This window comes from Telmatherina bonti (assembly GCF_933228915.1).
Source record: "Telmatherina bonti genome assembly, chromosome: 12".
NCBI lineage: Eukaryota > Metazoa > Chordata > Actinopteri > Atheriniformes > Telmatherinidae > Telmatherina > Telmatherina bonti.
Genome location: NC_136610.1, coordinates 23,452,275 through 23,476,953, shown reverse-complemented (window position 1 = coordinate 23,476,953; position 24,679 = coordinate 23,452,275). Strand labels below are relative to the sequence as shown.

The 24,679-nt window shown below is 37.6% G+C and overlaps 2 protein-coding genes across 2 annotated transcripts; one reads left to right on the top strand and one right to left on the bottom strand.

Moving 5' to 3' along the window:
- The first annotated feature begins 1,131 nt into the window (after positions 1 to 1,131).
- LOC306762984 (phospholipase A and acyltransferase 3-like) lies at positions 1,132 to 4,862 on the top strand. Its single transcript, XM_079249654.1, has 5 exons — positions 1,132 to 1,214; positions 1,835 to 1,895; positions 2,176 to 2,284; positions 2,473 to 2,741; positions 4,122 to 4,862. The coding sequence occupies exons 2-5, from the start codon at positions 1,881 to 1,883 to the stop codon at positions 4,248 to 4,250; spliced, it is 522 nt and encodes a 173-aa protein (XP_079105780.1). The 5' UTR covers positions 1,132 to 1,214; positions 1,835 to 1,880; the 3' UTR covers positions 4,251 to 4,862.
- A 711-nt stretch (positions 4,863 to 5,573) lies between these two features.
- Positions 5,574 to 16,392, bottom strand: scyl1 (SCY1-like, kinase-like 1). The gene is made up of 18 exons (XM_079249630.1): positions 16,231 to 16,392; positions 15,488 to 15,628; positions 13,601 to 13,723; positions 13,261 to 13,487; positions 12,990 to 13,080; positions 12,641 to 12,796; positions 12,393 to 12,551; positions 12,162 to 12,269; positions 11,366 to 11,479; positions 11,122 to 11,277; positions 10,652 to 10,840; positions 9,782 to 9,857; positions 8,917 to 9,114; positions 8,639 to 8,787; positions 8,459 to 8,542; positions 7,947 to 8,252; positions 7,621 to 7,699; positions 5,574 to 6,959 (listed from the first exon to the last, which is right to left on the bottom strand). The coding sequence occupies exons 1-18, from the start codon at positions 16,336 to 16,338 to the stop codon at positions 6,835 to 6,837; spliced, it is 2,589 nt and encodes an 862-aa protein (XP_079105756.1). The 5' UTR covers positions 16,339 to 16,392; the 3' UTR covers positions 5,574 to 6,834.
- Positions 16,393 to 24,679: the final 8,287 nt, after the last annotated feature.

Below are 24,679 nucleotides of genomic sequence, written 5' to 3'. Positions count from 1 at the left end.
TGATGGGTGACCAAACACATGCTTTTTCAATAAACCATAATGCAAAATAACACTACCCATCTAACATGTAATGTCCAGAGGGTTAAAAAAAAATCACCTTTCACATGCTAGCAACAGTTGCCAACACTGAGAACAGAATCTATTATTTTAAATATGAATGCTTGTTCAGGTTATATGGAGGACCAGAGGAAGGGTTTCCTCACCTGTAATCCAGAGAACAACCTGTGATGATAACATATTTTGAAATCTATTTAAACAAAGTTATAGCATTTTTCTTCATTAATCATTATATACATTAGTGATAAACAGATGAGCCCCACTTTGCTCATATGTTGTGTATGCTTCACCGTGTAAGAGCCTATACAGAGTCCACTGTTGTATTTTAAATGTAAAAGCTATTTTATACACTTCCAGACAATCACTACATCCAAAGTATAATCTTTTAGAGACATGATGCTGACAAGAGGTCCTAAAAGACATGTTTAAAATGTATCAGAATTTATTTCAACAACCCATTTTTTCCCCACACCACAAACAAAGTAGCGTGTGTGACTAATGCTTCATAAAAATAATCAGAGCGTCACGGTTAAATATTGCATAAGTTATTGTGTTTGGAACATAAACAGGTCACTCTCTATGATGCTGCTCTATTACCTAAATCTGACAAAACAGATAATTGATTGAGTCCTAATAAATGTTTAAGTCATGAAATTATAATCGAGACTGAAACTGATATCCTGACATTGCAGAGTCAATAACATTCAAAATAAGTTTAGTTGTAGTATGTTTACACTTACATTTATCGTCATATTTATTGTATATTTATCATGACTATTTTTTTCTTTTTATTTCATATCAATCTAAACGCGTTTTGGGAGTGATTATAAAACAAACAACCATAATCTGGAATTTAACTGATTATTTATTATGTTTCAAAGATTTATAAATAAGCAAGTGTGCTTCTGATTCTGCTATCAATTTTTAAAAAATAAAAAATAAATGAAATAAAATTAAATTGAAAAAATAAAATAAAAACGTGTTTTATTGCGTTTTAAGGTTTGTTGAGTAGGGTTAGGCCAGGAAAACCTTTAATGTTAGTCACGTGATCTGCTTTAATACTTTAAGAGTCAGCTGATCGTTCACAGCTGACATTTGCTGGCTGCGTCAGTGGTGGACTGTCATTTAAAACTATCTTTCCAACCTTTGACATCAAGGTAAGAAGAAATCACGCTATAACATTTCAGCTAATCTGAAACGTGTGTGCGGTTTATGTCGCTGCCGTGATGCTGCAACGTTGTGTTGGCCGAGCTGAGATCAGCTGTCGCTTTTATCACGTTGGTTAGATGATGAAAACACAGACCAGTTCAGGGCAATGACGCCTTGCAAACATCGTCACACTTATACTTTACCGCTTTCATTGGTTTGTTAGCTCAATTTTGAAAATGGTGAACTAGTCTGCTCATGTAGCGCAGTGACAGGCAAATTTGTCTAAAATAGATAGACGGATTTGCCTTTTTAATTTCCTGTTGGTCAGTTTTATTCCAACATGGCCTTTTCTGTGGTAAACGATCCAAACACACAGAAGCAGCTTCGTCTATGGACAGATCCGAGTCTTAAATGTTTAATTTTATTACTATGTAATGCCATGTAATACATTACTTTAAACTGCACCACAAATGACTACTCCGCCTAGCATCAAATGTACACAAGAAAAATGTTAATATAGCTAACCCAATAAATAAATAATGTCATTTAAATATAATTAAACAAATTAAGTAAACATTAAGTCTCTTGGTGTGCTAAAATTGTCTGTGTTGCCTTTTCTTTTGTTCAGAAAGTGAAACCATTTGTGACAGAAAAGAAAGAAACCAAACACCATCATGGCCCCAACACTGGTAATGCAATTTGTTATTTATCATGTAGTCATTGTCAGTTATTGTAATTATATACAAGTTTATTATTATTACACATATGTAAATGATATATAAATTGTGGATATAGTGCATTATTATCTTCACAATTTAATCAAATTAGTGTTTATGTAATTCAGATGCTTTCTCTTGTTTGTTTGACATGTATTTGCTTAGGGACTCCAAATGTCAGATTAAATGTTCAACAAATAGTACTAAACAATGTCTGTTGCCGGGGTAAACAATCACTGTTTTCTAATCCCAGTATGATGTGAAACCAGAGCCAGGGGACTTGATAGAGATCTTTCGTGGCTCCTACCAGCACTGGGCAGTGTACATTGGTGACGGCTTTGTTGTTCACATGGCACCACCCTGTGAGTAATCCAAATCTCCACTTTCAAATACCAGTTGAGAACAAAGGGCTGCAATTTATGATAGCCCACACCTTCCTTTTGAAAAATACTTTTCAAGATTAAATCACAAATTTATTTTCTATCTTGAACAGATTAATAGAATAGCCTACTTAAAAAAAACAACTTTACATGAATGTTTGTGTGTCCAGCTGAGATCTCAGGTGCAGGTGTCAACAGTATGATGTCTGTCCTAACTGAGAAAGCCATGGTGAAGAAGGAGGAATTGTGGGACGTTGTGGGAACCAACCAGTGGGAAATAAACAACAGTCTGGATAATGAGTATGAGCCCCGTCCAGTTCGTGTTATTGTACAGGAGGCCAATGCGCTGGTGGGAGAGGAGCTGCCATACTGTGTCTTCAGAGGGAACTGTGAACACTTTGTCAATGAGCTCCGTTACGGCAAGGCTGAGTCCCGGCAGGTAGGTGCAACCACGTGTATGCTTCATATGCAGCTGTCTTTTCTTGGTGTCGCTATGCACAATTAGACTGGATGAAAATGAAATGAATACAAAGGATCTTTACAAAAACCTACAAAATGAAGGTGTCTGAGGGAAACCAAAGAGAACTGTAGAAAATAAAGGTATCTTTGGATATATTTACAAAAGCAAAACATTTTTAAAAAAAATCATGATAATACCTTTGGGACCTTAAAATAGATTTAAAAAAAAAAGATTTTTAACATAAGTACTAACATAAGAAAACCAAGGCACTAAGCGACTAAATGAACCGACATGCAAGGGAAGTATATAAACTGGCTGATCAGGCCATTTTGACACAGAATGGATACATACAGCATCTAACAACATCAAAGACCTATTAGAGAAAAAGAATGTAAACAAGCGAAAAAAAAAAGAAAAAAAAAAAAGAAAAACAAAAGGAAAACTGATACCCACTCCACAAGTTCCGCAAAGGGAAACAGAATGAGGCATCTGCCTTATTTAGGGAGATCCACAGCAGCTGGGGCTCTTTTCCATAGCAGGCTGTATAACTCCCACACAGAAGTATTTTAGGAACTGGCGACTCAAAAGGAAACTGTATTAACCTAAAGCACACCAAATTAACAAGGTGACAAAAGATAACTAAATGTGTGCAACCCGGTCAACCACTTTTCCAAAACTTGTTGATAAAATAGTAAAATATAATAAAAAGTTGTGCTTTTCTGTTGTGTTTGTACAAATAACTGAATTTTATGTGAAATGTTACTAGATCTTTACTGATTGTATGGTGGCTCAGGCTGCCATCACTGGGTGGATTATTTTTACTATAATTAAGGGAAATTCTGTCAGAAAATCCCTGTCATAAAGTAACCACTTTTTAGTTGTGTACTGTCACTAACAATGTAGGATTTTATGGTTTCCAAATTCAAATTTATCTAATCAAATGTGGACTACTGGGATTCCTCTGTTAATGAGTCTTGTTGCTTAATTATGGCTATAAAAAGAAAAAGACTTGTACAAAATAGATTGACATCACAATGAATTTAAAATCAGGTTGCATTGTCATCACACTGTAGTTTCATAGTAATAGAATGTTGTTTGATCTTTGATAATGCATGTCATATGAATACCTGAGTTATGGATAAAAACTATGTGTGGGATCTGACTGGATTTTGATTACCTTATTAAATTTGTATAATAAAAAAAAAAAAACTAATTGTCAATAGTGGAAAAATAGTGTAAACATACACAGATACAGTGTTTCTCATGGTTTTGAATAATGTTTTTATTTTTTTTATTTTTTTTTCAAGCGTTATTTTCCAATCTCACTAAGTGAAAGGTGGCATGTTTCTCCCTTTGCAGGTGCGTAAGGCAGGTGAGGCTGTCGTGGTGGCTGGTGTGGCGGCAGCTGTAGGTTTTGGTATTGTGGCTCTGGTCGGCGCTCTGTTTGGAGGCAGCAAAAAGGAAAACAGCAACAAGAACACACAGTAAATGAAGCTTATGCCTGTCCAGAGGCTTGAATAACAGATCACCAGCAAAGTGCAAAGTCGTAATTAATCACAGATAACACTGCCTGATTAATATCCAAAAATCTGTGATTTAACAGGAAATGTGGTTGAGTTCCTTGTCTCCTCTGCTTCACCTCGAGCTGTCTCCCATGCTTCCATTGGTTTAAGTACATGAGGCGAGGTTGGTTGGTTTTGGATCATTGCCTTGTCATTTTTCTGAATTTTTAGAATTTAAAAAGTGCAAAGTCACTAAATGAAGGTGCCAAGATGAAGTGTTCACATATTATTCTGTGTAATTAAGATATTTTTGACTGGGAATGAAGCATGACTTTTTGTATTTTAAAACCTTAAAATACTTTGAATAAGAGCACAAAATAATCTTTAAATAGTTAATAATGGGATATCTGGTTAATGGATCAACTCTCAGAAGTTTAATTGATAATCTCTATTAGCCAATACCTAATAAGCTAAAAAGTGTCTCTTGATAATCATATGCAAAAAGTGTTTCAACAGCTCACAGACATGTTACACCATTTTGTCTTCCTAGCATGTGTTTGTAAAGGTTTTAAATAAAGAATAACTTGTTTGAATCATGGTGGCTGTCTGGCTTTCTCAAAGGGTAATAACACAAGTTAAAGAATTACTTCAGATATTTTTGTGGGAAGTACGTTAGAAAGCTCGTGCAAAATTGGACTTAAAGCTCTAGTTTGCTTATAAAGTCTGATAGATGACAGAGTTTCCCAGTTGCAACACACCAAACACTTGCAGGACCGTGGTCCTCGTGGACAGGAGTTGCCCACCCCCAGTCTAAAGAGTAGATAAGCCAAGAAAATTTCATTCCATTCTTTTGCCTAAACCTTATTATCAGCAACCATGTCTGATGACAGAACGGACAGAAGAGGCTGTGGCATCTTATTCCAACAAAGCTTACCAAGCCCTCGGCACCAGCATTCACTTTACTGAGTTCGCCATGAAGCTGGATCCAATTTCATGAACTGGCAGTGTGATATCAGTAAACAGATATCAGGCAGTGGACACTTGTCCCAGCAGCTGCAGGGACATTTGTTCTGTCTCAACTAGGAAAATAAAAAGTGCATTGGAAATGCACTTATTTTCCTCCCTTTTCATTTCACACAACCTTTCTGGTGCTTAAATCAGTGAATTGCAGCTTTCAGTTTTGCCAGAACCTAAATGTATAGCAAAAAGTTTAAATATCAAAATGTAAAGAAAAAGACGTTCATATTTGTTTTTATTTTAGAATAGTATCCATGCTACATGATTTGAATACTCTGTGAAACATTGCACCAAGTCTTCCTCAAACTGACAGTAGTTCATTGCATGTCCCTCACCTGAGCATCCAGTACCAGGACCTTAGTTCCAGTTGTGATGATGGCTGTTGATTGTGCTGCTGTCTCCATATGAAGTATTCTGTATGGCAAAAAACACTAGACCTAGCAATACAATACAAACAATACAAGGTCACACTGAAAGCTTTGATTAAATAATACCAGGTTTGCTGTTCGGAGACATTTTGGGTCCACTTTTGCTATTCTGAGCTCTTGGGATTAATCTGTCAGAAGAGGCCTCCAGCTAAATAAAGGCACAAATAAAACATCAGAAGAAACTCTTCCTTTACCCATATTACTCTAAAATTACTGATGGATAAATTTAAGCTTCCTTCCCATGATTTTTTCTGTGATCCCTGCAGTATACAGATACAAAAACGAGAAAAAAGACCTGCTGAAGATATCACCCATAAAACTCTTTTAAAGACTTTCCACCATAACAGACCTTACTGGAGACAGAAACATTAATGTAAACACACAGTGTCATTTTCAGTTTAACAGTTTTCCATTACCATTGCACTTCCAAAGCATGTGTGCATTTACAGCTCTGCAATCAGTCCAATACTCAACCTCTCAAGCAGTTAGCTTGGTGAAATTGCAGTGTTGTATGTGTAATTAAGCACACTGACGTCTTGAGGTGAAATCTTTTTCTGGGCCACACAAATATACAAGTGCATGCATGGTCTGATTTTAAGTCTTAAATCTGCAAAAGCTGACCTCAAAACAGTCATGTCCACTGTGTGTGCATACAGTCTAATGAAAAACATTCAGAATAATACATGTTTGATTTAAAAAAATTCATACATATATTATTTCCCTTTAAAAAAGAAAAAAAAAATAGTTTAAGACAAGATGCATCAGTTATATACATGTATGTACAATGGTGACCTTATGGGTTATGAATAAAAAAAATAATAAAACTGTCATTTTGCTGCTCTGCGGCGCTTCCAGTCTTTGGATTTTCTCTCACCTTTCTACCTGTGCCTTCATCTTTATCTGTTCTTAAATGTAGAAAAAAAAAAACCTCAAACGAAAGAGCCTCCTGTCCACTTGAAATGTTCTCATTTCTTCGTCCAACAAACCCTCCATTGAAAATGGGACACTTTGCTTTTCTTCACTGATGTCTCTTTTCTGGTCTTTCACCTGTGGAATGTGAAATCTCCATCTACTACTGTGCTCCATCATCGCAGACCAATGTCTCCCGTTCCTGTTCTGTCTCAATCAGTCCAGTTTACGTGCACCCAGTTTAAGTGGACCCTTGGCAGCTTTACGTTCTGCTCGCTTTGCTTCCAGCTCTTTCCTTCTCTCTTCCCGTTTCTTTTTGGACAGCTCTGCCTTACTTAGACCTACATGACAACAAACAGGTGGCTCAATGATTTAGAACAAGACTTCTGCATAATTAAAAGGCAAAAAATACATGAAATACAGGAAAAAGTGCCTTTTTATATGTAATCTAACACTGCATTAGTGTGAATACAAAAACCTTCAGAAGTGATGTGGATGCTAAATAATAGGGGTGGGAAATCAAATTGAAAAAGAGTTAATATTGGGATTTTTTGCTTAATTTTAAAATCGTTTTTTGATTACAAAAAACAAAAAAAACAAAAAAAACCAGATTTTCTTTTTATATGCATACAAATAATCCATTACAATTTTTTGGGGTCATTTTTACTATTTTTACTTGTCTTCTTGGGCATTATAGCAGCAGAATGATGGTCTGGCTACTGCTTTTTTTTTTTTCCCTGATTAAAATCAAGAAAAATGATGAGCAAAAAAAGTTTTGAACATCTTTTTTTTTTTTTTTTAAATTGGCAAAAATCAGCAATATCGAAGAATTGTGAGAATCACAATTTAAACTGAAAAAATCGGAATTGAATCGGGTCAAAAGCATATCGTCACAGCCCTACTAAATAATCTGAAATCACACAGTAAACGATGAACAGAATGATGTATTTGTTTGCAGCACATGCTGTCCAGTATGTGATGATGTAATCCAGATGGACTTACTCTGGCTTCCATCTACTGATTCCCAGCTCTCTTCAGTTCCCCAGTCTCCTGCTGTCTCAGCGCCCCAGCTGTCTCCAGCCTGTCACAGACAAAAATACATTAAAAACCATGACCGAGCAAGACCCCAATTCCAAAGATTTTGTTTGGCTAATTTAAGGCACTGTGCTGGTTTGTTTCTCATCATCATCCAGGTGCTTTGTAAGGCTGTTAAGAAAGTTCCTTCTGCAGTTACTTACATTGTGAGGTTAGATAAGATTCATAACTCCAGATATTCAGATAATGTTAAACATAATATTCAGCAGTTTAATCTGTACATTGCTCCTCACCGTGTTGGCTGGAGTGTTTCTCTGGGACACGCTTGAGAACAGGTCATTCTGAGTGGCTCCTTTCCCTGTGCTGCTGCTGTCCCAGTTGTACTCGCTGGCTAAACGCACCCCCTCGGGAAGAGGTAACGTTGAGTTTGTTGACGTCGTGTCCGTCTCCTCCTCCCCCCAGTCATTTCCCCAGCCCTCCTCACCCGCAGAGCTCTGACCCTGGCCTTCCTTCTCGTTGGACCAGCTGTCATCTGCGTCCCAGCCTGAGCTACTCCAGTCAGAGCTCTGCTTTTTCACTGCCACAGAAGTCCGGCCCAGCTACACAACATAGTGAAAAACTGAAATGAAGACTGGCTGCATTTTGCTTTTACACACTGAGAATAAGTGTGTAATAGCACTTGTGTAATGTCAAATTTAAAGCTACTAAAATTAAAACAGCAGGAATAATAGAAAAAATTTATCACTTATCTACAGTAGAGGTGCTAATATTAAGAAAGGTAAGGACATAAACAAAGGACTCATACTCCTCTGTCACTGGTCTTCTTTTTAGATGAAGCCATTCCTGACCAGTTTGTGTTCCAGTCATCAGTGTGACTTCTCTCTGGTTCCTTGAGAAAATTAGCATTTTTAGAAGATCTGATTTCACTATTGAGTAAGAACAAAAATCACATACATGTATCGAAATGCACGAGTAATAATTTTACCTCCAAACTTCCCCAGTCCTCCTCATCATCCCAACGGTCTCCTATCGGTCCTTCATCATTGTCTGTAACTTCAAGAGTCTGCATCTGGTTGGCCCGACTAGAGGCAGCATGGCGAGTTAAAGATGTTTGTTCCGTTTTATCTTCTGAATCTGGTAATAATAGAAGTAACATAGTTCCAAATTGAATACATAGGTCTGTAATTGAAGTAGAAACAATATGTGCAAGCATATAAAGCCAATGTCTGCTTCTCCTAGGTGAATTAAATGTTATAAACCCACCATGTGCAGGTGCTCCATCAGTGGCACTCGTGGGACTGCTGGTGTTCACAGGTCCACTGCCTTCAGCTGCCGTGCCGCCTTCTGCACCTGGAGCAGTGCGTATTAGCTTTGAAGTTAGTGAAGACATGCCGGTCACAGCCCAACCAGCCCAGCTGGAGGAGGCACCTGCAGGCTGAGCACACGACCCGACATCCTTCTCTGCAAGAGACAGGACAGAGTGTTTTCCAAATTAACAAGAGGAAAAAGAGCTGAACTTAATCCTGCAAGTTCTCAGGGGTCTTACAAGAACATATGGGCTTTTAACAAAGTAATTCCTATCCGTCATAAGCTATAGGAGTGTGTTCGTCTATTTTTCTGAAGTTGCAACCAACTTCTGATAATTGCAAGGTTTAACTTTTTTCCTGAATTTTCTGGAAATTCTGTAATTTTTTAACAGAGGGGTTTGTAGACAACAACTGATGACAAAAATTAGCATTTGTTTTACATGATTTTACCCAACCAGTCATTTTATTTCTCTGATTTCAGTCTGTAACTTAATGTTCCACTATTACACTGGAACTCTTTAAAATGTTAAAAAAAAAAAACAAAAAAAAAAACAGGCTTTCATCCCATAAAACACAGTTTACATGGTAAACAAGGTATTTGTGTGTCTTAGCTTTTTATATGTAACTATGTGGTTTCAAGATCTGAAATCATATTTTGGAAAGACACCAGAAAGCAGAACTAAGCTAAAAAGGAAAGTTTATGTTGAGCGGGTTTGGAGAAGTTTATTTTCTCTATTAAACAAAAATGTTACACATCTTCCTGCTAAAAGAACACTGATGCAGGGACGAGACTCTGCAGCTCCGAGTCGTTTGTAGCTTACCTATCTCAGACAGCTTGGTTGGATCTTCTGACACAGCCTCCAGCTTAGAAAGGAAACTCTTGATGGCTTTGAATGCCTGACCGAGAGAAAAACAGACACATGCTTTTTTTTTTTTTTTTAAATAAAGAGACGAAACAAAAGTCTAAGCAGCGCTAAACTGCCACGGTCCCTGCTTAAATACACTGCACTTCTTTAAATACATCAGATCATTTTTTGTCCTCAACAAACTCACAACTTACAGATTCTCCATTTTTACTGTATTTAATTCAATAGTAACAACTCATGTTACTGTATAAAAGCATACAGTAAAGTCACACAGCGTCACTCATTATTACACCATTGATACATGTTCATACTAGCTCAAAGACACTCTAAAGAACTTTTGCCATTTTCCCATCATGCGTTCCCTCTCAACAGCTATATCTGCATCCATCTTGTATCATACTTGACCTGTTAACTCTCTCCAGCCAGCAAAAAAAACAATCGTATGAGGACTCTTGTTTTGTCTCTTTCTCTCTTTTAATTTTCATGCATTTCTTTGCTGAATCAGCAACATTGTGTGTTCAAAACAGGCAGTTATACCGCGACACAAAACATCACATCCCGGTTTAGAAAGTTGTATAGTGCGTTTTTCAGCAGCGGGACGCCGCTCAATGAATTTTGGTGCGCCATCAAAGCGGGTCGTAAACAATTATTTTAAAAGTCGAAAAGTTACGGATTGGGTCTTTAAATCTGTCTGATACCTCATTCAAAATGACAACAAAAAATAAAATATTCTTCAATAACATTAAATGCTGGGTAGCCGAAACTCAGAGCAAAGGCCAACAGTTATAAAACCAACTTGTGACAACACAAACTTCATTCATGTACCTGATCCCTGACACTTCTATCAGGGTCCACTGTGACAGCACAGAGGGTGGGCAGGATTCGACCAGCGATCTCTGTAACACTGTAGTAGTTGTGTGTGGCAGCAAAGCCAAGCACACCAGCAGAGCGTGACGCAGGGAACGGGTCCTTGGTGGCTCGAGAGAACGCAGAAATCAGAACACGCTGTCGAGTCTGTGAAGAGAAGGAAAATCAAATTACTTACTAAACTGACACTGGCTTTTTAAATATAAAATATTTTCCTCCTGATGCATTGTGTTTTCTTTAAAGTTTAAAATACTTAATGTTTCATTACTGGCGTAGAAGATGTTATAAAATTTGAGAATCAAGGGGAGCCTCATGTACAATAGTAAACTTATACAGCAAAACATGGCAACATTCTGCTGTTGTGACACTGGATCGGACATGTTTAGAAATAAAAAGAAAAATCAAACACTAAATGTGGATTTGTTTACCCCCGCATTGAGATAAGAAGCAATCTTTCCAAGACAGACGGTTGTGTTGCATCGGATTGGGCCTTGCTCGTCTCTGGCCTGCAGTCGAGCGAAGTGTCGCATCAGTTCTTGGTTCAGGTTTGTGTCATTCAGCTTGGGAGCCAAAAGCAACATAGACTAGAGAGGAGAGGAAAAAACAGAGGTCTTTATGGTTATATCTAATAACACTTACTGTTTTGCAGCAGTGTTGTAGTGTATAACGTACCTTAACCGTCTGCTCTCTGATAGCGGGGTTGGTGTCTGTGAAGCCGTGAACAACATGAGGGAAAATCTGGGAATTAACTGCTGCCTCATTAAGATACTGAATGAATTGCTCCATCTGAGAGACGGAAACAAAAGGACATAAGAATAAAAATCTGATTTAGTTGTACTCATTATGAGTAAAATTAAATAATTAAGTCTTCTTTTCAGTATACGTCTTAATGATGATACTTCATAGCTGTAGACCTCTTTGAGAAAAAAAATGAAAGAATACAAACAAATGCACTTTAGTTTTTATGTTTAATGTATATATTTATTTATTTTAGGTTTATAGACAAATTTATATAGTTTCACTAGAGACTTAGCACCTGGGATGTCGAACAATCCCAAATGGATGGATGAACTAAAAGTTGATGAAATAAGTGACACTAAAGACAAAACAACACCTTTTCTTTTCCCAGCAAAGCAAATGCTGATTATGGTTCTGAATATAAAACATATTATCATCAAAACAGGGAAAACTCCAGCAATGAGCAGAACCAGGGTGATCATATGGGAGAAAACTAAAGGCGTGGGTTATTTCACTTTCCAACACAGAGTGGTGGCCTAGCGGTTAGAGGTCTGGACTAGTGTTAAAAAAAAAAAAAAGATAAAATAAAACAGATACTAATTGATACTTAAATCTAGTATCTGGTTAGATATTAATGCAACACATGCATTGATACTTAAATGCCATTTTTCAAATGGCTACTTCCAATCATTCTGAACAGGCACTGCAGCAGGCAGCCCCCTTTAAATACCTGCTGGAGAAGTCGTATCCTCATGGCTCGGTCTGTGGAGGAAAACATCTTCACAATCACAGGAATGATTTTCTGTTGGTATTCTTCTGCTGACAGGAACTTTCCCACCTGGCAGACAGAGAGAGATGATAATCCAATGATAGTTCCACAAATCAAATAACTTTCACTTGAAATTATCTGATGGATCAACAGATTCTGACATTTGATGCTGCCAAAAAGGTAAGGATTCACCTTGAAGAGGGGCGTGAGAACAATGGCGCCAGCATTACCAAACTCAAAGGCGGTGAGCAGCTGAGGGAGGACCTTGTGTTTACAGAAGTCTTCCGGGAACAAGTCCAGATTGTCACTCAGATCCTGGAAGAACTGCTGCTTCTCAGATGGCTCCTTAATCTAGAGTTTCCATTTTAAGACATGCTTTATACTATACTGCTAGATTGAATATTGTACAATGTCACACAAAGAATATCTGAGATGCAAACCTGGATCTCCTCCAGGAAAAGGTTGCTCTCCACAAAACTGTTGCTAAGAAATCCTCCAGGTGCTCTGCAGTTCTGAAGAAAGCGGGCTGGGTTTGGCCGAGCTCGAGGATTAGCCCCTACCAACTCGCAGTAGTGGGGCACGAGAGATTTCGGAATCTGTTTACAAAAGAAGGACAAAAGAAAGAAAAAGACTCTAAATATACCAAAGAAAGACTTATTTTACTCATTAGTGACCTGCGACAATTCTGCAGATTAAACATTGTTTAGTTTGTAGGCTTCTTACATACACCGTGGAATCTGGAATAATCCATTTAGGTAATTAGACAAAGGAAGCATATATAAAACATACCTTTCCCAATGAACGAAGGGAGGAAGTGCGAGGAAGTGGTCCATTGAACACTTCCCAAATAAGGCAACCCAGTCGCCACATCTCACCTGCCCTACAAAATAAAATAAATAAATAAAATTTCTTTTTTTTTTTTTTTTTAATTGAAGGACATTGTTAAAATTACTTCACAAGAAACTGAATTGTTTTATTCCCTAAAAAAAACAACAACAAACAAAACAACAAAAACAAATAAAAACTAAGACATAACAAAAACAACCCTCCTGATCCTTACCATTTCTCCCCACCATTGTTTGACAATTCTGGCGGGTCATATCTCTCCATGTCTGGGTAAACGGCTTTCGGGGCAGGCAATGAGACCCCACTGGGGTCACCCTGCTCAGGGGCCACATGATCAAGTGCACCTAGCTTCCATTCCCCAGCTCGATCCACAAAAACAGCCCATATGCCCAAGTTGTTATGAAGAAGGTGGCAGTCGATGACCAGAAAACTCAGAGCTTTCTGTGATAACAAATAAATAACAAAAGTAAGACAGTTAGTGACAGTTTCTAAAGAATAACTAATGTAAACAACTAAACTTTGAAGTATCAGATGTTACACTGCTTATTTCTTACCACTATTTGGTGGAGTCCCCAGGAGATCTCCAGTTCCCCAGCACCGCCCTTCTCTGCCTGGGCCTTCAGGTGGACTGCTAAGGGTGTCACTTGCTCAGTTACCAGGTACAAGCTCTTGTCCGTCTGTAACAAACCAAAGCAAGGTTAACTACAGTACAAATGGAAACTTAAATAAGTTAGCTTTTTAATATATGATGTTGTACTATGAAGCTTGTAAACACGGCCAATTCATACACAATATTCAGAATTCTTGTGACACCAATGTTGTGCCTATTATCTATTTAATTGATCAATAAGTAACTAAATTAAAACAAAAGAGGAAATGCATTGTTTGGCCCAAACAAGTCAACAGTTGTATTTAATGAACCAAATAGACAAAAAAATATAACTTTGAAAAAGCACTGCAGTCATTACGACTCTGGGCCACTGATTAAATAAAAGGTCATGTGGTCTGTCAAGTGCAGATTTGCTCCATTTCAGATTCATGGAAACATCAGTGTCTATTGTACAAGTCGGTGAAAGCAGCATTTAAGTTGTTTTAGTTAGTCAGATTTAGGCTAGATTAGGTGTGCTGCATATCCGAATATACTGAAAGTCCAGTTTTAATTATATATTTAAATCTCCTAAAGGCATGGGCATGTTCCAAGATGGCAAGAACAGGATTCATCAGCCTCAAATGCCAAATGAGAGGTTTAGGGAGGATGAGACATTATTGGTCAACATAAAGGAACATGCCAAAGCATTTTATGATAACAGCAAGTGTGTTTTAAGCAGAATACCCTTCGATTCTGAGAAATTACAGTGAGTAATAATCTTTAGAATTTCTTCCAATTATAAAAAGCCAATCAGCACAAACAAGTATGAAGACTACTAAACCATAACCCTCTACTGTAATTTCATGACTACAGAACAACTAATCAAATGTTTAGAGTAGATGTGTAGTATATAGTATCTATACAGTCCAGGCTCAAATAATGTCTGAGCACAACCCTCCCCACCTGAGACCAGTGGGACAGATATTACAGAATTATTTACAACTATTATTGCTGTCAATTACCACTATTTTTGTTTACAATACAGAAATGATAATGAACTAGTGTAGATAATATTGAATAATGTTTAGTTTATTAGAGCGATTTTGTGAATGATTAGTAATGTTGTTTTTTTCCCTCTTTTATTCAAGTTTTTTTCCTTTCTTATTTATTGAGCTGTTGTATTCTATGTTTTATTTGTATGTTTATGTGAGATTGTGGATGTGCATGGTGTATAATATTGTTTATATAAAATGTAATATGGAGACCCCAGGAAGAATAGCTACTGATATTTCAGTGACTAAAGGGGATCTTAATAAATTAAATGAAATGAAAAATTACCACTCTGAAAGGACTGAAAACAGAAGGGTATTTTGTTGAATGAATGCTTTATTAATACTTAAAACTGAATCCTTTTAAATGTGTGTGTCACAACTTGTCATGTATGACAGGCAGTCAGAAAATAAGATACTGCACAATGAAAAGAAAAAGAAAAAAATCCATGTGTTTGGTCACTAATTTCCAAGCCAAGAAACGTGCAAGTCACCATTGTATAGTTTGATGGTATATTATGTACAAGTATACATGATTACTCCCATCTGAGCAACAAAAGGAAAAAGTAATTACTGCTGCTCTGCTATACTAATTGTACTTCACTAATATGAACAACCTTGCTATACTCACCTCTCTCTGAACATGAGCATGCAAAAGACAAAACAAAAAAGCAGATAATATACATGTGATCTTAACATCTTCATGGCTGGGACAGGCTACTGGGGTCAATAAGTGAAGGACATTATGGTGTGTATGTAGAGCTAATGGGATATCAGTCAGTTCACTCAAATTAAAGATATACCTCCAGTCCATCAACATAGGCCAGGATATTAGGATGACGCAGAGTCTTCATTCGCTTGAAGGCAGCTTTGGCGAGCTGAGTTTGCTGCTCTGTTCCCTGAGCCACCTCGTATACGAATACAGATACTGGCTCCCCGGTAGTCTGGGAGGAAAGTTACAGGTAGACTGAATCACTCTCATTAAAAAATTAAATAAATAAAAAATACTAAGAATACATCTTGATCCAATAAACCAATACATAAATAAAAACAGTATAGCGTTATGTCACATTTAAGTAAATACTGGTCATCATGGCTGAGGATAATGAAGAGGAGGAAGTTGGAGATCAGCTTTTTGGTTGTTGCAGTGAAGATGCTAGTTTTACATTCTCCGAATTAATGCTCTTGACTTCAATTGTTTTTGTTAAAGTCAGCAATGTGAATCGAAACTTTCATGTTACTAAAGCAATTAATTTCTAAACGATTCAAAAGAGAGTTGAAACTTGGCAAGAATGAGGTGACGTGGCGAGAAATGTGTTGGAGCAAATACTGGGCAGCAGGTTGAGCTGTCAGGGAACACTCACAAGACAAGGACAACCAAGAAATATCAGAAGTATCACTGACGTAAAATACATGAACCACACAAATATAACTACCTAACTAATAGATCAAATTGAACTTAAATCTCTGCTAGTGCGCTGACAGGCCTCCATAAACAAACGAGCTAGTGCTAACTATAAGCGGAGGCTGAGCGGGTTGATTTTACCTTTCTTTTCCCCCGATGCAGAGTCCATATTCCAGACCTTTCTGGGCTGTCAGGGAGAATTTCATAAGCAAAATCTTTGACAGGATCCCTGGCAAAAAAGGACCACATTTCCTCTTACCACCACACCTCATTAAACACACACAACGCTACAGCCAAAGGTGGCTAGCTATGTACTACCAGTTGGAACGAATGAAAAATGGCTCCGTGGGAACTTTGTTTTTGCACATTGGTTCCTTGTACTACCTGTCAAATAAAATAAAATAAAATAAAATAAAATAAAATAAAATAAGGCATCCTTAACTTCATGTGAGCATTTTTGTGCATATTTTGTACTATTCCTAAATGCAAAAATTGTGTAAAATGTCAGATTTTTTTTTATTCTAAGGTTCCATTTTATTTTATGAGTAGTGTAATTGATATTTATTGCTTTCTTAACTGTTTTATGAATAAAGGAATTTTTGTCAATCTTGCATGAATCATTGAAAAATCGCATAGTAACCTATATGGAGTACCTGACACAATTTAAAAGTTATTTAATCCAAACCTGAAGACCAATATGAGAAAATACTGCTCAGAGCTGAAACAACAGTTTTATTAGCAACATACCTTTTTAAACAAACTGTAAGCAAATCTTTGTTTTAAATGGTATTTCATTGACATGACTCCCATTGTCAAGTATTGCTGGTCACTCACTCAAACTTCTTTCTGGTCTGTTTAATGAGACATACACATATCCTGTGAAGGTTTCACATATACAGTTTGAATCCCAACTTCACACATTCACCTCACATGGTAACGACTCCAGTATTAAAATTTTGATTATTTTTTTAACTGTCTCAATTTAAAACAAACAAAAAGAATGACAATAAAGTTACATTTATTTAGGATTTTGTTCAGTTAATCTCAGATCAAAAAAGACACAGAGGTGCTAAAATGTGAAGAAAGTACCACATCTACAGCATCATGATGTGATGCTGTAGATGTTTTTTTTTATTTTAATTCCACAGTAAGCTTTAATGCACATTTAGGGTTGTTGTCTTGTTGGAAGACTAAGTTGTGTTGCATGTTACAGTGTTCTACCTGATGGGTTGAGGTTATGCACAAGAAATCAGTTTGTGAACAACTGTTAGTGACTATGCCTTCATTAACTTGTATCAACAATTCAAAACTGATCTGAGTGTGAAAATACCATTCCTTAATGTTCTTAACTTTCTCAAGCATGCAGTTACATTTCTACTCTACTGTATGTTGGTTGATGAAATAATAGCAACAAGTCACAGTTCATTTTCATTACAAACAAGATGACAAGTAAAATGACTTTCTGCATCTTTCAGAACCTGGAAGGCATTCTTGAAAATCTAGTTTTTACTTTAGTAAAAATTAATAAACAAATGTTATAATGCCATTATCTTCCTTTTTCTATGTACATGATACAAAGCAATCCTCAAAGCAGGATGACCTTCAATAATCTTTCCCAGGGATGTGTTAATAAGGCTGATGTGGATGCACACAGATTTTTTTTTTTTATGTAAACCATTTCTATAAACCAAAAGGTTTTAATGACCAACCTTATCCTAAAAATGCACAAAGTATACATTTTAACATGTATAACACTTTCTTTACCGTCAATTTTGACATTTAATACCTGTGGCAAATATTATAGCACCACATGACATCTATTTTGGTTTTACTTTTTTATTATTTAAAATAAATTTTAGAAAGCTAAAAAACAGGAATAGAACTTTGTTTCGAATAATTTGCTTCCTAGATTACCAACAGCAGCTAACATTTAAAGAGAGGTTTTCATTAAAATGTGCCATGTTTCAGTATATTTAAAGCAAAACTTAACTTATCCTTTACAATTAATGTAGAAACAAGAAAAATAAATGTACAACAGAATTCTAAAAAGATGTTTATTGATCATTTTTCTAAAACTCAAAACATGTTTTAACAGGTCTCACTTTAAATCTTTGTCCAACAGTTGTATTTCTACAATGTTATTCTGGGTCAGACATGCAGCTTATACACATTATCAAAGTCTTTAGACAGCAGTTTTACCCACAAAGCATAACAAAAGCAAAACGGCAAAGGGAACTGAATACTGTTGTCAGTGAGGAAAAAGCAAAACCTGAAGGAACAAAGTTAGTTCCCCCAGGTACAGAAAATCCTTCCGAGACCCTTTATTTTATGCCGTCAGCACACGTAGGGACTTCTTTTGATTACAAAGCTAAATGAGACAATCCCCAATTCTCATGATGGTGGTGATATTTAAAATTGCATGAGTCAGAAGCAAGTTAGGTTGAATGAGAAATTTAAAAGCAAAATAGTTTTTCATTCCGACTCCCTGTCTAAAATATATATTTAAAAAAACTCACCCACACATTTCATACACTACAGCAATGCTTGAAAATTACCATATCAGCCCTATTTTGTATTACTAAAATGTTAGACGTCGCTGAGGCAAACACAATATTAACATCAAAACCATGATGCTTTGGAAACATTAAGGGAATCAAAATTACTTGGCACCCAAAAACCTTAATGGATACAGTGCATGAAACAAGATTGAAGCTCTTGATCTTCAAGATGACATTTCTACAGCAAATGGTTTTCATTTCAAGAATTATCAGGACCTTTTAGTCAAGTGTTTCTCAATCCAGATCTTCTGGACCCACTGCCCTGCATCATTTAGATATGTTCCTACTCCAACACATCTGAGTTAGATTATTGAACCCCCTCATCAAGTTCTTTGGAGGCCTGTTTCATTCAGGTGTGTTAATGTAGAGTAGTCATGTCAACCCAGGTCACATCTGTTCTTTACAAATTTCCAAGCTTTGGTCATACCTGAGAATGATTATACATTATTTATTATAATGATTATACGTTACTTATTATACAAAAAAACAAAATCCTTTACAGATAGTCAACTCATTGCATCATCAAAACAAGGCACAGTAACTACTTGTAAAGAAATGACAGTGGATTAATCTTTCAAAAACTACACAGGAGGGTTCCTGGTGGTCTTGGGTATAAGAAAGCAAACAGGACACAGCACACTGAAAAATGCAAAGGAAAAACCTCTCCCTGGAATACCCTTTCCGCAATACAAAGTACTGGACAAATTATGAAATACTTTAAAAAGAAGGACTGATACAGTTTATAAACTATGAAAACCATTTTCCATAAGAAGCATTTCAACATCACAGGCCTGATCATGGCTATTACTTTTCAGAACAGTACGTGTGGACTTGAAAATTAAGTTTTGAAAAGTGAGCATAATATTAAAAATTCTGCAAGAGTCAAAAATACACAATCCCCTCCCCCACACAGGAAGCAGATGTTGAACACATCACAATGACTTCTAGTACAGGAACTTGTACTTCCCTGTGGCAAGTCCACGTAAATCTTGCAGGTGTGCCCAGATGTCTCCTATGCAAGCCATTTGGAGTTGTGTATGTGGAATGTTTACCAAGTGGTTGTTGGAAATACTGGAATAGCTTCATAGATGGTCATCCACACCCACGCCAAGGCTGTAAACTTTTCAGTGGAAGCCCAATAAAACATGGGGTGAATCTCCTCCAGCTGGAGAAGTACTTCTGATCGCAGGGGTAGAGGTTCAATTAGGAAGTTCCTCTTGATAGCACACGACCAAGAGACTCATCACAGCAGACACCACCAAAATCGTGCTAGAGCACCAGACGATACTTTACACGGCTTGCCTGAAACAAGGATGAGAAAATGATGTGAGATAATGTACTTTTCAATCCTCGAGTCTAATAAATCTATTATAAAACCCAATTTGGTGTGCGGCATAATACCAAGTGCTTTAGTGATGGGCTCAGCTGCACCGTCTCTGGATCTCATGGTGTACACTCTCCGAAAGTTCCTGGTGCTGATTCCTGCTGTACTAAACTCATTTCCTTTGTTTCCATGTTCTCAGGTCCTGTCTGACCTGGCTCCACACCAGTCTTCACCCAATGTCCAACGCTGGCCCTGTGATCTTCATCTAAAATTAATATATCCCTTGATAACTCAGTCCATTTTCCAAGCAATAAAAAACAGTAAGTGAAAAAATGATGAGATTCTTTGAGACAGAGATAAAGCTCTGGTAAAAATCTTGATTCCTTCAAACTGCTTTGAAAGTGCAGTGATTTTTTAAGTTATTTGGTTAAAGCAAAAGATGATTTGAACATTACAAAAATAAATGTCTGTCCAAAGACTTAGGTCAGGATTTCCATCACTTAGCATTATAATATGTCGCTTTGATCATTCATACAGCAAAGGAAAACGAGGAAGCTGACTAAGCATCTGGCTTGATGTTGCTTGTCTGTTTGGGGGTTCTGCAGCTGTATCCCATCTGCTTCAATGTGCGACGTGTTGTGCGTTCAGAGATGGTATTCTGCATACCTTGGTTGTAGCGAATGGTTATTTCAGATACTGTTGCTTTTCTATCGTCCTGAATCAGCTGGTCAATTCTCTTCTGACCTTGCGCATCAACAAGACATTTTCGTCCACAAAAGTGACGCTCGCTGGTAATCTTGCCTTTTTCGGACCACTCTCGGTAAACCCTGGAGATGGTCGTACGCGAAAATCCCAGTCGTTCAGCAGTTTCTGATATACTGAGACCAGCACGCCTGGCACCAACAATCATGCCACGTTCAAACTCAGTTAAATCCCCCTTTTTTCCCATTCTGACGCTTGATTTGAACCTCACGTGCCTGCCTTTACCATTGTAACTGTATCTATATAGTTTGGGGTGATTCGGCTTATTGGGAATCGGATATTCATCCGAGAATAAGTTAGACCCGATTTTGAAAATAATGTAATCACGTCTAATTCAAAACGTAAAAGTGATAAATGCAGTGGGAAAATAAACAAGGCGACATTGAGAACTGCCACAATCAAAATAGTTAGTATCCCCCCTCCAAAAAAGGAGGGGTGTGTAGTAGACAACAGAGCACACAGTCTATTTTAGAGATATTTTCGGGAAAGATAGCAAACCAAAATATTAACAGCAGCAGTTAGTTGTAATTTATTAAAAATCGCATCCTTAAATATTGTTCTTAGAAATACGGACTGTGTTTAACCCTAACCCTGTAACCAAAAGTACAACAGTTAACGTCACAAGAATGGCAGCGCGGATGGATCTGTAGTTTGGCGTCACAAGGTCCTACAAACCAGATCAAACTGGAATGTGGCCGGATTGTGGACTGGATTGTACTTTTTCCTCGTCGTGGCAATGATTTGCGTGTCGTGGTTTATTAACTACAGCAAACTGACACCTTAAATAGGCTGTGTTAACATATTTTTTTTTTTTATCAAAGTGGGTTTTGGCTGTAATTGCTGTAAAAGCGGTTGTTGCTTAGTGGTATTCTTTTAATATGTTTTGTCTGATATTTGGTCTTGAAATTAAGACGTGAGTCAGCACTGTTACATTTTAAGTAACTCCAGAAATGTCCAGAAACATCCAGCGTCAGGTGTGGTGCTGCAACGTGGTGGAAAATTACCATCTACTGACTGAATTGACTTTGTTTACCAGTAGAGGGAGCAATGAAAATACCAGTCTCTCCCAGCAATTGATACCCATTTTTCATCTGCATGGCCCCTTTGACTAATCAGGAGTTTGGCCAGGATCCCTTTTGCAACATGTTTATAATGTCATTTATAAATTAATGAGCAACAGTACTAGTTGGGAGTGGAGGTCTGTCTGAGAGTCTCCCTCGTCAAAATTATTCGTTTTATCTACTGAAGTAGATGGGAAAGGTTTTTTTTTTTAATTGTTATTAAATCCCACAGCCTTAGAATATGATTTGCTAGCAAAACATTATCCCTGTCTTTTTACAATGATAGATTAGGTTAAATGAGACTCGCTTCAGAGTAGGGTTGTTAAAGTAGTCTAGTTTAAGCTGAAAGTGGCAATGAAGGCCCTCACCCCTTCAGTGCTGGGTCCCCTAGTTGACTCCCCCCCTCTGTACTGTCACCCTCTCCTCCAGCCAGGTAGGTTCTGCATTAGAGTGCAGCATTATCTAGTTGTCCTTTCTGCCATAATCAGTGCAGCAGCTCAGTTTGTGTGAAGACAAAACTGGAATCATTAAAGAAGTGAAATGATCAAATTAAACGTTGAATGACTGGCACCACTAAATGTAACCTTCGAGACTTAGAATCACTTATGCCTTCAGGAAACTTATTTCATGTGCCTTATAATGAATCCTGTAGGAATCAAATGCAATGCAAAGAATGAAAATTACCCCAAAAATGACTTGTTTTTCATTCTGGTCCACTTCTTAGTGTTCCCTTCTCAGTGCCGTCACATTTGTTTTGTTACTCTGCTATGTTGGGTGGCAAAAAGCTAGCAAGTTTAAAATTAGCTATTAATTGTTTCTCATCAAGAATGATGCTATCAAACTTCACACTTTTAAAACCAGTGCAGCACTGTATGACTCAGGTCATGCAGCCACATTAAAAAAAAAAAAAAAAAGGGTGCCTGTTGATGCTCAAATCCTACAAGCTTTTCTGAAATCCCTGTTTACAATTATTACAATTGATCCCCTGGTTTATCTTACCACAACATTAAATATTACCGTGTCAATTTCACAGAGGCAGAAGTAAAAGCAGTCGGAGATGGTGTGATGAGTTATTACTTAAGCTTTTTTGTAGTGAGACGTCCATTTAAAGCAGGAGTGGGCAAGGCAATGTGTTCCCCTGCTTAAGCCGGTAACATATCCAGGCTCGTCTGAAGTTTGCTAGAGAGCATTTGGATGATCCAGAAGAGGATCAGGAGAATGTCATATACCTTGTGGTAAAAACTCAGCTTGTTGTGTTTGGAGGAGAATGTTGAGGCATTCATAGACTGCATATTACATATACAAATTCTTTTTTTCTTCTGCAAAGACACCAGTACCAGTGATCCATGTAAAGGAATGAATGAATGGGGCCATGTATCATGTCATTTAGAGTGAAAACCTCCTATCAGCAAGGTCATTGAAGACAAAACACGGTTGGGTCTTCCAGCATGATAATCCCAAACACACTGGCCGGGCATCGAAGGTGTGGCTTCTATTAGAAGCCTTTCAAGGTAATGAAGTGACCTAGCCAGTCTCCAGATCTCAACCCCATAGAAAATCTTTGGAGTTGAAAGTTTGTATTGTCCAGTGAGTCTCAAAACATGCTTTAGAGGAGACCAATTACATACTTTTCCACCATAATGACCAAATTATTTAAAAAAAAGAAAAAAAAATCTGACAAAGCGGTTTTCTTGATTAATTTTTCCTCATTTTGTCTCACATAGTTGATGTATACCTATGATGAAAGTTTGAAACCTCATCTTTTTAGTGGGAGAATTTGAACACTTGGTGGCAGACTGAATATGATTTGCCCCACTAAGTAATATACACACAAACATATTGTATAATGCTATGTAGCTATTATAAGTAATACACTGAATAATCTCATGAACCCTGGAGTCTGCCCAGAAAAAGGACAAAGTTTACATATACATACACTACTCACAAAAAGTTAGGGATATTCAGCTTTTGGGTGAAATTTCACAACAAGCCTAAAATGCATTCAAACCTGTACAGGTGAACTTAATGTGATCTTCTCTAAGCTTTTAAATGCACATGTCCAACTGTTAAATGTTTCAATAAATTTTGCACAAGTTGTTCTCTAACAATGAGCTTAACGGCAAAAATCACAGCAGGTGTGTGATCCTTGAATTGACCAATAAATGTCCTGGTTCAATTAGAGCTGGTGTTTAAACAGTTGTCCTCATCATGCTGTTCACATTTTGACATCAGGAGACCAAGACGACACCTAACAATGGAACAACAGTCCCTTGCCATTGCGATGCTTCAAACAGGACGTTCTCAGACAGAAGTGGCCACTGAGCTTGGAGTGTCACAGAGTGTCATCAGCAGGTTGCAACAGAGATATGGAGAGACTGGAAGAGTCACAGAAAGGCCTAGAAGTGGACGTCCTTTGGCCACATCCCGTGCTGATGACCGCTACATTGTGAACACTGCCCTGAGAAAGCGGATGATGAATGCCACTCAACTCCAGGCACGTTTAAGAGAGGTGAGAGGCACCCAAGTGTCACGTCAGACCATTGGAAACCGTTTCCATCAGCGTGGTCTGCATGCTAGACGACCTGCACGGGTACCTGACCACACCACCAGGCACAGGCATCATCGTCTTGCATGGGCCAGGGAGCATTTACGCTGGACGAGGAACCAGTGGGCCTCAGTGCTGTTCTCTGATGAAAGTCGATCCACACTGAGCAGAAATGATGGCCGGCAACGATGTTGGAGACGTCAGGGAGAGCGCTATGCATCAGCCACTGTTGTCACCAGGCCAGCTTTTGGTGGTGGCGGTGTTACAGTGTGGGCAGGGGTGTCCACTTGGTACAGAACTGCCCTACACTTTGTGAATGGTACAGTGACAAGCCCATACT